At 46.8% G+C, this 17254-nt stretch overlaps 2 protein-coding genes across 2 annotated transcripts in view; both read left to right on the top strand.

Moving 5' to 3' along the window:
- The window catches only part of LOC106812428 (nephrocystin-1-like), a 23218-nt gene extending 13443 nt beyond the window's left edge, over positions 1–9775 (top strand). Inside the window, exons 15-21 of the mRNA XM_014816305.1 lie at positions 1620–1703; positions 1983–2059; positions 2361–2460; positions 2675–2787; positions 3112–3230; positions 3477–3593; positions 8986–9775. Coding sequence (XP_014671791.1) covers positions 1620–1703; positions 1983–2059; positions 2361–2460; positions 2675–2787; positions 3112–3230; positions 3477–3593; positions 8986–9132 — 757 coding nt within the window. The 3' untranslated portion in view covers positions 9133–9775. The remainder of the gene's footprint in view (positions 1–1619; positions 1704–1982; positions 2060–2360; positions 2461–2674; positions 2788–3111; positions 3231–3476; positions 3594–8985) is intronic.
- A 5176-nt stretch (positions 9776–14951) lies between these two features.
- The window catches only part of LOC106812426, a 6769-nt gene continuing 4466 nt past the window's right edge, over positions 14952–17254 (top strand). The window contains exons 1-3 of the mRNA XM_014816304.1: positions 14952–15052; positions 15330–15424; positions 16287–16380. Coding sequence (XP_014671790.1) covers positions 15348–15424; positions 16287–16380 — 171 coding nt within the window. The 5' untranslated portion in view covers positions 14952–15052; positions 15330–15347. The remainder of the gene's footprint in view (positions 15053–15329; positions 15425–16286; positions 16381–17254) is intronic.

Here is a 17254-nt window from a genome sequence, read left to right as displayed (position 1 = left end):
GATCTGTGCATGAAAGATGGAAAACCTGCATGTAGATCTGTGCATGAAAAGATCCATGTAGATCTGTGATGAAAGATGGAAAACCTGTCATGTAGATCTGTGATGAAAGATGGAAAACCTGTCATGTAGATCTGTGATGAAAGATGGAAAACCTGTCATGTAGGGCTAAGTAGAAAGATGGAAAACCTGTCATGTAGATCTGTGATGAAAGATGGAAAACCTGTCATGTAGGCTAAGTAGGAAGATGGAAAACCTGTCATGTAGGGCTGAAGTAGGAAGATGGAAAACCTGCTCATGTAGGGCTAAGTAGGAAAATGGAAAACCTGTCATGTAGGGCTAAGGAGGAAGATGGAAAACCTGCACTGTAGGGCTAAGTAGCGAAGATTGGAAAGACCTGTCATGTAGATCTGTGTTAAAAGATAGCGAGAACCTGTCATGTAAGGTAAGTAGGAAGACGGAAAAACCTGTCATGTAGGCCTAAGTAGGAAGATGGAAAACCTCTCATGTAGGGCTGAAGTAGGAAGATGGAAAACCTGTCATGTAGGGCTAAGTAGGAAGATGGAAAACCTGTTATGTAGGGCTAAGTAGGAAGATGGAAAACCTGTCATGTAGGGCGAAGTAGGAAGACGGAAAAACCTGTCATGTAGGCTAAGTAGGAAGATGAAAACCTCTCATGTAGCGGCTAAAGTAGGAAGATGGAGAAAACCTGGTCATGTAGGCGAATAGGAAGATGGAAACCTTCTCATGTAGGCTAAAGTAGGAAGACGGAAAACCTGTCATGTAGGCTAAAGTAGGAAGATGGAAACCCTGTCATGTAGGCTAAGTAGGAGATGGAAAACCTGTCATGTAGGGCTAAGTAGGAAGATGGAAAACCTGTCATGTAGGGCTAAGTAGGAAGATGGAAAACCTGTCATGTAGGGCTAAGTAGGAAGATGGAAAACCTGTCATGTAGGGCTAAGTAGGAAGATGGAAAACCTGTCATGTAGATCTGTGATGAAAGATGGAAAACCTGTCATGTAGGGCTAAGTAGGAAGATGGAAAACCTGTTATGTAGGGCTAAGTAGGAAGATGGAAAACCTGTCATGTAGGGCTAAGTAGGAAGATGGAAAACTGTGCATGTAGGCTAAGTAGAAGATGGAAAAACTGTCATGTAGGGCTAAGAAGGAGATGGAAAACTGTCATGTAGGCTTAGTAGGAAGATGGAAAAACCTGTCATGTAGATCTGTGTTAAAGAGGGAGAAACCTGTCTATGTAGGGCTAAGTAGGAAGATGGAAAACCTGTCATGTAGGGTAAGCTAGGAAGAGAAACTGTCATGTAGGTTAAGTAGAAGATGGAAAACCTGTCATGTTAGGGCTAAGTAGGAAGATGGAAAACCTGTCATGTAGGCTAAGTAGGAGAATGGAAAACCTGTCATGTAGGGCCTAAGTAGGAGAGATGGAAAACCTGTCATGTAGGGCTAAGTAGGAAGATGGAAAACCTGCCATCTAGATTCTGTTTTTTTTTTTTGTCAGGTTGAAAGATGGGGACCTACCATGAAGTACTAAGTAGAAAGAGAGTCGATAGAGAGGTGAGAAAACATGTGGAGGCAGTTTGCTAGCAGGTTTTTCTGTACTATACAGAGCACTGGTGAGGAAGGAGAGTTAAGTTGTGGCTGGGTACACCTGCCTCTCTTTGACGAGCATGGAACATCGTTACACAGCAAGTACGTACTCTTGTAAACACTACTTGTCTTGTTATTGTTTATTAACTTGACAAGTATTACAATTATGTAATAAGTATTATTAGTAAGACGAATGATTACAAGTAAGGGGAATTTGAATTAATCAAGTAATTAATAAATTAATGAATGATTTTGTATGTGTCACTTATCCATTTATGTATGTGTATTTTTTGCATGCATAGCATTATATACATCGAACATCCCCGCACGTGTGCGTATCATGCATGTGCAAGTATATAATTGGCATTTGTGTTGAATTAGGTCTTACGAGTTGCTTGTTCATGGTGGCACACCATTTGAAAAGGGAGTGGAAGTGGATCCATCCGTCAGTAGGCGAGGTATTTCACTTTAATAGGTCACTTACTTTTTTATAGGTTGCTCACTAGCTTTGTAGACTTTATATTTTTCTCTCACTGTTACCTCTTCCTACAGCATAGCATTTTGGGAAATTTTAAAACGTGTTTTGTTAAATTAATAGACTAAACTAGATAAGTGACTAAAACCTATCCCCAACAGAAAAGAACAATTGAAATATACGTATAGCATGATATCTTTCTCATTGGCAGAAGCGTTCAGCCGTTCTAATATTTGGTGTTGAACTATACTTCATCTTTTTGTGTTAATTTGTTGTTCCCACAGAGGAATTCAACCCCTTGCGGACTTTGCTATCTGGCAGTAAACAGCCCAGGTTGGTTGTCCGACTTTCATCCCCATCTAAAGACCAGAAAGTAATTCTCAAGTACGTTTGTCAAGTTTCTGCTTGTTATTCATAGTAAGATAATTAGCTAGAGAGAGAGAGAGAAAGACACACACACACACACACACACACACACACACACACACACACACACACACTCAGAGAGCTTTTTTGCTTTTTTGTCATCTTAAATATTTTTATTGAACTATTTGATTATGACTGATTTGATCTAAGCCCCATTACGTGTTCTTTGCAGCACATTGCCAGATGTCCTAGTTGCTCCACTGGGCTATTTGCACTTTGTATCCTTCTACAGACAGCTGCTAGCAGAAGCACTGCTTTGTGACAGGACCAGAATGGATAGTGCAGGTTTGTAGTTGTTTAATTTTTTCACTTATTTGCAAAATATAGTTCCAATTACCTAGCTTTTGACAACTATGCGTCTAGGGAATTACATATTCATCATTCAGATAATGAAATCTGACAAGTAAATTTGCTATCTTTATTACTGCTATGACTTACACCTGTCGTACCTGACGTATAAGACTTGACATACACGGGCGGAAGAATTACAAGAAAAAACAAATGCAAACTAATGTATGAGCATGCGTTTAAGCATGCACATGTATGTGTCATAGTGTTGGTGTGCGTGTGTGTCAATGTACTCCATTAATAATGAAAAATTTGTTTCAGAGCTCATACACTCGCCTCTCTTGTCAACATTTTCATCTGCGGTAGGCGTGCCTGATCTTATGGATGCACTTCAAGTTGTTTGGGCAGAAAGAGTGAAGACAACCCCTCGTTCAGAGAAGGTACCGATTTGCACCATCTGCACAGCCAAGGGTTGAACACAAAGTGTGCCGTCATTCCATCTGCAAATATGAGAATATAACAAATATGTCTTAAGGGCTGGTTTCTATTGAGTCACTGTTAAATATAACACTTAGATCCTTCCACACTAGATGAATGCACTAATGCTCATAATAACATTTGCCACTGGAATAACAAACATTGCTATGGAAACTTGGCCTAACAAGTAATTGTGTTTTACTTGACAGAGAGATGCGGAGCACATGAGAGAGCTGTTTGTGACAGTCTACATGGAGACTGTATACCCATTATTACACAACGCATCATTAGTGTGCTCAAGATTTGATGACCACAACTCTACAGAAGTATGTTGCCCATGCCCCCTTCATTGTACTAATCGTTGCTCTACTTAATATGTGCATGTGGCAGCTTTGTCAATGTGCCACCAATGTCAATCTCCTTAAAATGTCAGGAATTACGTAATGTTTAGCATTATGATTGTCACATGGCATCTTCTGATATTGGCTTTCATCATCCACGTAAGGAGTTTCCGAAGCTTCTATGCTATGCCTGTGAATTAAAGATTTATTGCTGAAATGAACCTTGGCTTCCATTCTAAACCATTATATTCTATTAGGAAATTAATTTTCACCTCAATTTGCAACTTCTGCTGACCAGAACAAATTAACTACCTATTCATTTATTATTGATTTAACGTCACTAACTTGCATGCATTTTTAGCTCATCTGATGAAGTCGGATGCAGCTTGTAGAATCGCATGAGCGTGCGTCCGTCAACAGTTGGGCACAAATCTCAACCGCTCGACGTACGGTCACGATGTTCGGATTTCGGGGGGAAGGGGGGGGGATCGTGAAAAGGACTCGGGATTACCAATTTGGGGGGTCAAAGGTCAAAGGTCAAGAGGTGTAAAAGAAGGGGGAACATTCCCTCCTTAACTTATGGTATAGGGAGGAAATGAAGAATTGCGGCACAAATCTGAACGGCTCACCCTATGCTTTTAATATTTGGTGTATAGTGTGATGGGCAGGAAACCCATCACCAGTGCAAAATTGGCGGTCACAGGTCAAAGGGCAGTGGGGGAAAGGTCAGATATCAGCCATTTTCTGAGGACATGGCCTAATGGACAGAGTGAACAACTTTTTTGTTTCAGTGCTAACCTACCATTTTTATCACTTTATTGAAAGAACCATGAAATGTGCTTTCCACTGACGTGCAAAGAGAAAGTGTCTGATAACTTTTTGACCTTCAAGAGGAGGGTTAAACATTGATTTGTTGACTGTTAACAAAGGACTGAACTGTGTTTGATGGTACTTGTTTGATCGTGGAAGACTTAAATTTCACAGTGAAATTCTGCATGCAAAACTTACTTGAACAACGTTTACACGCCTTAAATCATATATGAACTTGATTCTCTATATGAGATTCTGTACATTGGGAATACAATGTCAATAGCGTCAATGTTTACGCAAACGTCTGTTTTTGATTAAGGCCAACTATAAATAGGCCTACCTCGCAGGTGCTAAACGACATACATACATACATACAGCATGGGCTAAACGATAAAACGAAGGTAGCAACTAGTTCGGATTATCTATTCCCTGCACCTAGTTGGTATGCACGCCATCTATCGGAACAGAATGAGAAGAATGTTCTGGCACGATAGGTCAAATGTATATTGCGCTCAAAAGTGCAGAAATGATTACTTTCTTAACTTCAGTTTAACCAATCTTGAGATAAGTAATTGCAAAAATGAATCGTCAAACCTACCAATGAAAATTTGCCAGTTTTGTACTGTCCTTGTTGTAATGTTCTTATTATTTGTTGCTCGATGATATCGAACCATAATTGAACTACGAAGATTATAACACCTCATTTCTGTCTAATCATTCCCGCTGCTCTTTTATTTTCTTATCCCGGACATCCGCTCGCGCATGCGTCACATTGCACACATAGAGTTAGCACCGATACCAAACGTAAACAATAGGGCTGGACATCACAGTCCTCCCCAACTTGAACGGAATGTCTACGCCATGACGAAGTCTTTAAATCTCTCCGGCAGCCGGCGCTCTCGCTGCGGTCTACCTTGCACCTCAGGTAGCCTTGGAGCGTGCTGGACCACAGTGTCCGGCGGCGGATCGTCTGGTCCGGGGTATTGGTGTAAACCCAGCTCTTCCTCCTCCTCATCCGATGACGTCGGGACGTCTTCTGGACGTGTGGGGGAGCGTTTAAATCGGGACGAGTTTCTGGTTACAGTCTTTCCATGACGCTCTGCTGTCACCATCGATCCGTTTCTCTTCGTCACAACGAGGGGTTTCGGACCAAACGGGGGGTCGGACTTCCTCATGCCCTCTCTCTTCAGGAGCACCGGTTCACCAATCTTTATACCAGACTCTCTGACATATGCCTTTCGATCCGCATACACCTTCATCCGCGCTTTAGACTCGCTGTCCTTCTGGCGGACGTCGTGCTGCGGTTTCTCGTACGCGATCCGGGGTAGGGTTGTTTTGATGGCCCTCCCGAACATCAGCGTAGCTGGAGGTACGCCAGTGCTGCTGTGAGGAGTTGCTCTATAGTTCAACAGAAAGCTGTGCAGCTCCTGGTTCCAGCTTTTTCCTTCCACTATGGCAGCTTTAATAGACTTCTTTAACGTCTTCATGAAGCGTTCTGCCTCGGCGTTTGCGAGCGGCCACAGCGGAGTAATCTTACGATGCTTGAAGCCTTTGTGCCGTGCATAGTCAGAGAATGCGCTGCTGTTGAAGGGGGGTCCGTTATCCGACTTGACCACATCGGGTACACCGAATTCTCCAATGATCTTGTCAAGGACAGGGATGACCGCATTTGCTGTGAGAGAGGACACTGGTTCCACGACGACGTAGCGTGAGAAGTCGTCGGAGATTACCATAAAGTGCGTACCCATGCCAGGTACCTGTCCAAAATCAGTGCTGATCTCTGACCATGGACCTTCAGGCAGTGCCGACATTTTTAGGGGTTCCCGTGTTTGGGTTGGCGTTGCTACCTGGCATGCCATGCAACTACGAATCATTTCCTCTACTCGATGGTCTATACCGCTGAACCACACTTTCTCACGTATGAGCGCCTTCGTCTTGACCATGCCTTGATGACCAACGTGTGCCAGCTCGACAGCGCGTTGTTGCAGTTCATGTGGTACAACAATCTGTGTGCCACGTAGAATCAAGTTGCCGGATTCGGTCACAGACAGTTCCCCTCGAACTTTGTGAATTCGATCGAATGATGCTGTGTTAACACCGGGTCGTTGTCTCGCGATCTCCCATTTGCCAAAACGGATGGCGTGAATGACAGCTTGCAGGGTCGCATCGCGTTCGGTGCAGTTGTGGAGTTCAGTCAGGGTCATTGCTTTGGGTGCAGAAGTAGCAGCAATCTGGTTGATGTACTCCTCCATAACCCTCTCCTCTCTCCTAGAGCACTCAGTGACGCTAGGTGTGTGTCTTGACAGGTAATCTGCTGGATTGTCCTGGATCCTGCTCGATCTCGTACGGCTGGAGTCTGAGTGTCCAACGTTCGATACGTGCTGGAGGCTTTGACCGCGGATTATTGTACAGCGGCACCAGTGGTTTGTGGTCGGTGTATATGGTTACCGGACTTCCCATCACATAGATGTGAAGGTGTTCACAGGCCCATACTACAGCCAGGGCTTCGCGCTCTGTTTGGCTGTAACGCTGTTCAACTGGTGTGAGCGCTCTGCTGGCATACTGTACAGTGTGACACGTGCCGTCTTTCTCTGCCTGCATCAGAATTGCGCAGAGACCTACAGGACTGGCATCGACGTGCAGTTCAGTTGCCAATGAGGGATCGAAGTACCGCAGTACTGGCGCTTGTGTCAGTGCGGTCTTCAGCGCATTGAATGCTGCTTGATGTTTTGCCAACCATTGCCACGGGATGTCTTTCTTGGTCAGTTCTCGGAGGTCGTGCGTGATTGTTGCGTAGTCGTGGACGAATCTGGACCCGCAGTAGTTTGACATTCCGAGGAGACTACGGATCTCGGATGCAGACTTTGGCGGTTCCATCTCCAGAATTGCTTGGATTTTCGATGGATCAGCGGCAAGACCTGCTTTCGAGAAGATGTGACCGAAGAATTCAAGTGATGTTTTGTTGAACTCGCACTTCTTCTTGGAGAGAGTGAGCCCTTTTTCCCTCAGACGTTGGAATGCTGCTCGGAGATTCTCGTCGTGTGCCGTTTGGTCACTTCCGAAAACGAGTATGTCATCGCTCAGGTTGATGACACCATTGAGACCGGCTAGGGCTTGTCTGATGGCTTCTTGAAAAACCTCGGCAGCGCTACAGATGCCGAAATTCAACCTGGTGAATTGCCTCAGGCCGACGTGTGTGGCGAACGTTGTAATGTACCGTGATGCCTCGTCGAGTTCTAGCTGGTTATAGCCTTGATTTAGGTCTAGCTTAGAAAACACTGTCGCACCGTTGAGGTCGTTCACAAGCTCGTTGATTGTAGGCGTTGAGTGGCGTTCCCTCTTTATTGCTGTGTTTGCACATCGCATGTCGATGCACACCCGGAGCTGTCCGTTTTTCTTCGGGACACAGACCACTGGAGAGACCCACGGTGTCGGGCCGGTAGGTCGTTGATGTACTCCTCCATAACCCTCTCCTCTCCTGTCATGGCTCTCTCCGTCGACGTTACAGTAGTGTGCAATGTCGGGATATGGTGGAGCATGCTGGCTTGTGGACACTGCAGAGCCCGATGGTTGACTGTCAGTCGATATGTGTTGATCCTTCCCAACATTGAAGAAATCTGTACGTTATACGTGCGTCTGCCTTACCTCTGCCCGTTATCTTCGTCAAAAGTTTGGATGCCGCACGGCGAAATCGGAGTGTACATTTCAATCGATGACGTAACTGATACAGTAGCGCGCCGCGTGGGTGTTATTTGTTTATAAACAATTTAGTCTGACTGACTCTCTCCCTCTCTCTCCTCTTGCCCGCTCTCTCTCTCTTCTTGCCCGCTCTCTCTCTCTCTCTCTCTCTCTCTCTCTTTCTCTCTCTTGCCCCCTCTCTCTCTTTCTTCCTCTCTCTCGCTCTCTCTCTGCAATAAAAAAATGTTTGCTGACATGATGTGTATGCAACTGCGTATCTGCATATATCTGCGCCTAACAAATGTGGCACTACGCACGACTGAAATTTGACATTTATAACCGTAGCAACAGACCTCAGATGAGCCCAGACGCTCTGCGGCTCTTGTTATGTGATGCACAAACGAATTTACTACTAATTGTATGTCAGAGGTCCCAAGTTGGGAAAATCCAAGAAAGGGATCGCTTGTGATAATTGTCCATCGCCGTTTTTTCGCAGTGCGCAAAAACAGGGAAAAGGTTGTTCCGGGCTGCGACATGTGTTGGTCGCGGTGCACCACCATTTTTTATAAAGTATACATTTCAATAAAAATGCAAATTCAAAATGAAAATGCAAAAAAAAACAAGTGTGACATTTGTGGCCTTTTATTGTTCGCTGGAATCAAAGTACATCAACAACCACGGCAAATGTAGTAATTTACTGATGTAAATTTTAAAATATGGCTGAAAAATGTTATGACCAGGACTTTCTGGAATCTTAACGGGACACCTGGACGGTCCTGGTGAGACCGGGACACTTGGGACGTCTGTGTATGTGCATGCAGTCGTGGGAACCTGTAACTTGTATGCACGCGCGCATGCACACAAACATTTATTGATTCTTCTGCTTTAGGCACGCCGTGAAGAGATAAGCAAGCATGTCAAGAAGGTGAAGGAATCGCGCGTGCTTGCATCACTCCTCTCAAGTGATTCTCAGTTCGAACCATTAGATGTCAGTGAGCTGGCTTTCGACCTACTCAGTCACCACCTCAAGAGCTGATGGCGCCATCTATGAAGTCTAGTTCTAGCTGCTGGACATTCCTACTGTATTGATGCTGATGCAAACTGCATTACTACTGTATTCTCATAAGACTATGAATAGTGTTGGTGAATATTTACAGTGATATATAGTGTTACACTATACGTTTACAATATTCTGAGCTCATAGTTTCTCTGCAAGTATTGTTGACAACTCTACATAGTCATGGTTTTCATCCTGTTCTAAATCATCTTTTAAATATAATTAAAATTTGCATTAATAGAATTCATGAATATCAATCCATTCAACAGATTCTAGTCCTGTAATTCTTGTACTTGGTAGGTTGTGTTCTAAATATCAATGTTTTCCATTTTATTTTTATTTTATTAATAGACGTTTGGTTATTGTGTAGTTTTTAGGGCATCTAATGTATTTTTAGAATGGTTTCTTACAAGAGTACTGTCGTCCGTCCACATGTCACCTGCATCCGTCCATCGTAATAGTGGTAAAGTCCTAAACAGCTTCAATTACGTGTTGATATTCATCATGAAGGTATCAGTCTGAAAAGATTGTATCAGTTCTAAACTGGATAATGTTAACGGTCACCATGAACACATTTACTGTACATGTTTTGTATCATATATTAAACGTTATTTATGGAAGAGACCGTTTACAAGTTGGCTTGGTATTCGACTACATAAAAGTGCTAACATGAGTCACATTTATGTGTATATATATATATATCAAGAGCGTATATCAAGGCCCAGTAGGTAGCATCAGAGAGCAGGAGAGCGTCAACTGCGTGAATGCTGAAACATGTTGCAGTTTGCCGGAATTATAACTTCCCCGTCTTTGCCTGTCTTAGTTGCTCAGCTGTCTACCTTGTTATATACCTAACACGCGCATGTCCCTGCGTGCTTCCTATCGCCTGCAGATGCGCTAAGATAATGGAGCGTGAAAATCTGTCTATATTTCGCCCGAAACCGCTCGAATCAGTGTTATTGGCAGCTGTTCACACTTTGCGATGGAGCCGGTTATTGCGGACGATATCCAAAAATTTTGTGAATCGCTGGCGTAGCGTCGATAGTTATGGGTAAGCCTGTTCATATAAAGTTAAGCCGCGCTCGGAAGCACGTCGGTACTCAACAGTCCCCCCTCTCCCAGTACGCCAAGGTCGTTCGACAAATTTTGCGCACTGCCTACTTTTTCTGACGTCCTCCGCAGCGTCTGCCCCTACGTCCAGCCCATAGTTGCCCCCCGCTCGGCATACCCGGTTGTATGTCAGTTATGCGTCGTGACACACGGCCCGCTTATTGTAAGTTCTCCTCAGCTCGCGCCATACGTCTGACGATCATGTCCTCTAGCCCCAGCTACCCCCGCGCCACCTAGTTATTTCTACTCCCGCCATGTAGCTCACACGTGCTCTGCGCTATGAACTCATGCCTCCGTAGCACCTGTCTCCAGCGCCTTGACTGCCGTTATTCTGCACCCCGTGCTCTCACTGAGCCGCGCGCGCACACGGCCACAGAACCGTGTTTATACTTAGTACCGTATCATGGCGTGATTGGCAGCGTTTGCCGCGTTTGGGAATTGGTATTAAAATGGTCGCAGCGTTTCGCGGCCTCTCTCGCCGCTCACCTCCCCGCAGACCCCCGCGCTGATCCGTCCGACCCCCCCTTCCTCGCCCCCCGACTGTCTCCGTCTCCGCCGTCTTCCCATGACCCGCCCCCGTTGCCAGTCCGCCCCCCCTCGGCCCGCAGCACAGCCTCTCTCTCCACTTACGGCTACGCCCCATCTAGACTCGCCTGCGCCCGAACGCTGCCCGCCGCCGCCCTGCGCTAGTCTGCGACACTCCATATTCGCTCCGGCCATACCCACAGCCCCCGACCCCTAGTCTCCCCGCTGCCGCCCCCCGGCACACGCCTCGCGATTCGTACTGGCTCTCTCTCGTCTCCCTAGAGCCTTCTACTCGCCACTCCCCCGTCCCCTAGTCTACGTATCTCACCCGCTCTCCCTCCGCCCCAGCGTCTCTGCCCCTACTCCGCTCCAAGTCCGCCCCCCCCCTTGCACTAGCCTCGCCTACGCCCCCGCCCCCCCCCCCCCGCCCGCCCCCGCCCTGTATACGCCCCACTTTGCACCAAAAAGAATCTATAGTCGCGTATGCAGTTTTATGAGATATTTGATACTTCCGGTTCCACGGGCTGCGTCAAATCGTCAGTGTGCACGCCCACCCCGGGCGCTTACTGCACTGGTTTGTTTTGTGGTTTTGCGCTGCAAGGCTACATATAAGTTTATTTTATATTGTAGATCCTTGGTTTTTTGTGGACTGTATGTTGATTCCGGTCGCGCTGGTGTAGCGCTGATCATACGTTATTACAAGGAGTTTATACTATATATTGTTATTTGCTTATATGTGGTCCTTGGTTTTTCAGCAGTTTACCAGAGCATATAGTCTATTATAGAGCTTATATATATCATCTATATCAGGTGTATGATATAGGAATATGGTTCCTGTTTATCTATCTGATATACCTATATCCATCTACCTCTACTTACTATACATATATATAATAGGAGCATATAATCATTTTGTAAATCATTAGAGTTTTGTGGATAATGGTGCAGGTCAATGACTGGCATTGCTGGACGCAAGATCGGTGACGGGGAAAGAAAGTTTTTTGTCCATGCCCCCCCCGCTGACGCCGCCCCCACGCCCCGCCGACGCGCTTCTGTGCACGAACCTCCAGGAAGTCCGCACTAGACCGCCAGCGACCAGCCTCCTCGGGCAGTATCACATCCGCAACTCTCGCGCCGCTCCCCCGCGCTGTTTTCTCACCACGACACCTCCACCCAGATTCTTCCAGCTCAGTTGCTCCCCCTAGCCGTAGGTCATCGTCCGAACTACGGCCCCGCGTTTATCTCCCGTCCCTCCGCAATTCTCAGCACAGCGTACCGCCGAAGAGCTGCCCCCGCCATCAACTCATCACCCCAACGCATCCCCCCCGTCACAAATAAACGGCGCCCCCGTTTCAATCCTAAGCCTCAATACAACTACCTGCCGCTGGTCTATCCGCCTCTCTCCCCCGTTGTCCGTCTCTCTCCCTCGCTCATACGCTTTGATATATTTATCAGGCGTGCGCCAGTCACATGTAGCACTGTAGGCCCGGGCCTCCAGCCTTTTTCTCCTGGGCAGTTCTATCTTCTCCCTTTTTCACCACATATCCTCACCCCATCAGCTTTGCCCTGGGAACGACCGTTAAGACGTCTAGGACAGGAAAAACCAGCTCTATTGAACTCGACGCTCGCCCGCAATTGGCTACCCTCGCCCGCGTGACCTATTCTTCTGTCTTAGGCTGTCTTTCTATCGCGTGCGTTTATTCACACTCTACCGCCCGAAAGACTAGGATCCCCGATTGTCGTTATTTTACATTTTATCGTTGTACACTATATTTACTGTTTGTTTTTGGGTTTAAGTGGATATTGAATTGAGGTTCAGCGTTCGCAACCACCCGCCCGAGGGCCCCTCCCGGCCCCGCGACACCTCAGACGCCCTATACACCCCCTCCCCCCCGGCGCCGACACAAGGGCCGTGTTCGACCCCTCTGGCGACCCCCCCCCCCCGCCCCCCACCCCAGGGGTTGTACACGAACCACCATTTTCTTGTCGCTCCGCGCCACACCGCATGGTGCGCGCTCCGCGTCAGAGTCGTGCCCCGCCGCTAAAACTTTTCACATCCTCGGTCACGCCCTACCTCCCCTCTTCCTTAGTGACGCCCCGCTCACCCCTCCCCTCCCACCTTACCCTCCCCTCCTCTCCCTTCCTCACCTAGTACTCGTCATCCGCCCCGCCCTCAACCCTCCAAGCACGGCGCCCAGAAACATCTTGTTTTTCTCCCGATTGTTGCTATGTGTCTTACCTCATTTTCTGCGCAGCTCTCCAGCTAATCTTTACGTTTCTCGTCCGCCCCCCCCCCCCGCCCAGCCCCCACACGGGTGTGTGTATAGGCGTTAGCCTGGCCCCCCCCTCTAGATGACTGAAAGATGCCGGGTCATGGACTCCTTGTTTAACTTACTTTGATATAACTGCGAAGAGTCCACGCCATGTTTTAATGTTTGCCATTTTATGTAGGCTGAGTATCGCCGTCACTATAATCTCGCTACATTGTCGGAACCATCTGGGCCATTGCAGAAAGTGTACAGTGCACACCTTCTCTTCTGGTACCAGCACACTGGTTGATTGATTTTATACCCCAGCTGTTACGGTACGTGCGCGCATTGGAGCCGTGACGTGGAGGTGTGTACATCGTTCCGTAATAATTTTTGGCCGCAGACCCATCACCGCTACGGTGAGATAGTTACATTAACATACTGATTCTCGCTGGAGGTCAGGTCTACAGAGGCGGATCAAGATAGTCAATCCGGTTGCTGGCGATAAATCTATAAAACTATTGACCCCGATGCACGCATCATCAGCCTCACAGCAAACTCAGCCCCCCACCAGACGAGACTGAAAAACGAACGACACAAAATGTTAAAACCAAAGAAAACAACCTATACAACATCAAATACATCGTCGGGGACAAAACTAAACAGCCAGGTGAGTGACTGAATTATAAGCGCAGTACCACGCGACGAACCAACGCAAAACAGAGCCCCCGCGCCGAGCAGACAAGGGAGAACACCAGGGCGCGGGCCACAGAAACACGAGACCTATTTTGAGCCGGCTTTCCCTATCCGCCTCATGATTACCCTTATCACGTAGCACCCGGCCAACGGCAATTGGGAGGACAAAGGCAGCTGGCCCCCATATGGCAACACTGGAAGAAGTGGGAGGTGAGGCGACCGTATTTCTCGCATCTCTCTTCTCTCTCTTCTTCTCTCGTGCCTCTCATCTCTCTCTCCTCTCCTTTCTCTCTCTTTCTATCTCTCTCTTAATTTCTCTCTCTCTCTTCTCTCTCCCCCCGCTCTCTTCTCTCGCTTCTCTCTCTCTGCGTGCGGTGCGCCGAGAGGCCGTGTGTATGGCCACTGTGGTCGTGGTGCCCATGTGTTGATTTGTGGTGTCGTGCCTCTGGACTCGAAAGGGTGCGTAACGCCATGTTCGTGTCCAATATACCCGCACGCGTAGCAAGTTTTCATAGGTGTCCGCTCGCGGGTATTGGCTAGTTGGTTGCCGCTGCCTCAACGCAAAATGCATACTGCCTTCATCCGCCTGTCGGCCGTGCTGTGCTGTATGTTAGTGATAAATGTAAATGCACAGAACCCCGGGCCGATGAAGAACGGCAACCACGCTGAAATGAGAAGCTTTAAGTTGCAGATAGAGGCAGAGATGCGGCAGTTGACAGAGCGAGTAGCAGCTTTGGAGAGAAAATGCGACGGTTGCAGCGTAGACACTGACGTTCCAGTACGGCCCGTGCATGCCGTGCTGTTTCCGGAATTTAGTCACTAATGAAGAGCTGATGTCTGCTTGGTGATGACAGCGCATGTCGTCTCAGACGCCTGGAATCTGTGAACTTACGACGAGCCGGGGTATGCGAGCTGTGGCTGTGAGCGCACGTGAGCGAGCAAACGAGAACAACGCTTGATGTCGTACCGTCTTGTACGCTAAATTTGGGCGATTTTTTTCGATATTATCAAGGCCCTAGAACGGGGGTGGGGCGAGGATCCACGCTAGTTTTCAGCATTGCTTGATTGGTATGGTTATATTGAACTTGAGTCGCATGATTCTTGAATTATTGATTCATGAGTCAAATTGTGCATTTGCTGTGCTGAATGCAACGAAACACGGTACATATCATCCAAAGTTGCCTCTATATCGGCTTTATGACGCCTTTGGCGGCTACTTTCAGGTTGAATGGTTCACCTGAAGATGCTTTTGAGTATAGAGGAGGTAGCTGGAGGCTTTTGGGAGCACGCGTCTACCGAATGTCCCGCCGGGCACGTCAGTTTTTATTATCATTATTCCACTGCTCCATATTTTAACTATTTAGTATACTCATATATATTGAGAGAGCAGAGAGCGAGCAGAGAGAGAGAGAGAGAGAGAGAGAGAGAGAGAGAGAGAGAGAGAGAGAGAGAGAGAGAGAGAGAGAGAGAGAGAGAGAGAGAGAGAGAGTGAGCGCGAGAAAGCGCGGAAAAGATACAGGAGGGATAGGAATACTGTAGAAGCTTTATGATTCTGTGTTCATAATAATTAATTAAATCATACACTTTTTTTTCTAGACGCGCTATCCTCGTGCTATGATTGATGTCAGTGGTAAAGTACTGGATGGCAAAATAATATACTTTCGTGGCTTTGGACGTTCTGACATGAATTGGTATGGTTAAAGATGTTTGTTTTTTTAAATAATTATAGATTGAGTTTCTAACAAAATATGTTCAATATATGACTTATATCTTTATATTTAATCCATGTTTAAATATATTATAAGTGATGCCTCATAACAATATTGCAAATAATAACAAAATGTTTACGTTCTTATAATGTAGTACATGTACACTGTACTTAAAAAAGGCCAACGTCGCACGATAACACTGAGCCCGGACTATTCGTTCCCAATGACCGTTGCGTAGGAGGCGTGATACGGAAAGCCGGCAGAGCTGGCAACGATGGAAACATAAAAATATATAGAGACACTAGGATTAGTCTAACTAGTATATTATTTCTATGGATGGTAACGATGATAGCCATGAGGTCAACTGTCGTCAATGATAGATAACACATAATAGAAAGATGTAGCCATGTTCTCCACCTCGAGTTAATAACTTAGCAGAGCGCGAGTGTATGCCCTTTCATACACCCTCCTCTCGGAAAAAAATGTGTTCAGCGTCTGGTTTTATTGAAGCTACGACATCTGGTATCCATCATAATCAATACGCTGACAACGGTTTATAGCAAAGCGTTTGGACTAGGGGTAATCTGACGTCATCATCTTAGGAATACTATTAGGAATAATCGTCGTTCTACTAATGAACCTCTCGTTTCGTGTACATCAGCTACTTAATCATCTCATTCCAGTCTGGTCGCAATCGTTTATTTATTGTTTTGGAAGATTTATAGAATTTTATATATATGTTTAAGAGGTTTCAGGAGATTCTCGGATGCACTGCTACGTACAGTTTGCGTCAGACTCGTAGTATCGAGCTGCATGTTCTTCTGCTCTTGCCTTTCGTAACTAGGGGCGGCGTCGAGCTGAGAACCCACGAAACGGACGCCCTCGCTGTCATCCCGCTTATTGTCCAGCAGAGGTGGCAGGCTGATCCCCGGTCTCCGGTAAGCGAACACTCGCGTGAGGGTGTGATGTAACGGTAATGCAGAGGTGGCAGGCTGTCAGAGCATAGTTTGCGAGACTTCGGAAAAAGTACGGACGACGCATGCGCGCAGCATATACTCACACACGCGCTTTCACGCACGCACGCACACGCACATGCACACACACACACAAACACACACGCACGCAAGTAGTAGGGAAACCTGTACTCTGGCCCTGAGGGCGACTTCTGATTGGTCGAGAGACACCACGTGACCACGCCCACGTGACGTGACAACACTGCAACGCGACCACGTGACGTCACTTCCGGTGAGGATGGGTCGCTTCTGGCGCGCACACACACACACACACACACACACACACACACACACACACACACACACACACACACACACACACACACCACACACACACACACACACACACACACACACACACACACACACACACACACACACACCACCACCACACACACACACACACACACACACACACACACACACACACACCACACACACACGCACGGCGTCTCACCGTGGGCTACGTGACTGGTTATGCGGCTACCCGCTTTGAAGTTCGTCTTACTTGGCCAAATTCAATTGCCGAATCCTTTGGTCGCATTTCCCGATGAAGGGCGATTAATAGCATCGGACGTTCTATACGAAACCGACCTCAGAATGTCTATAATGTATAATGTAAGGAAATCTCCTGACAACAATAAAAAGACTTCAAAGCTAAACACGAGATATTTTGTGCTAGCCATCATCCTCGTCGTTGTTATTATTATCGTCATCATCATCGTCACGGTCGTCATCGTCGTCACCGTCGTTAGCGTTGTCGTTATTATATTCTTCATCGTGACAACGTCACTATCTG

The sequence above is a fragment of the Priapulus caudatus genome, unplaced genomic scaffold (genome assembly GCF_000485595.1).
Source record: "Priapulus caudatus unplaced genomic scaffold, Priapulus_caudatus-5.0.1 Scaffold647, whole genome shotgun sequence".
In the NCBI taxonomy this organism is placed as follows: Eukaryota; Metazoa; Priapulida; class Priapulimorpha; order Priapulimorphida; family Priapulidae; genus Priapulus; species Priapulus caudatus.
This window is presented reverse-complemented; position numbering and strand designations above follow the sequence as displayed.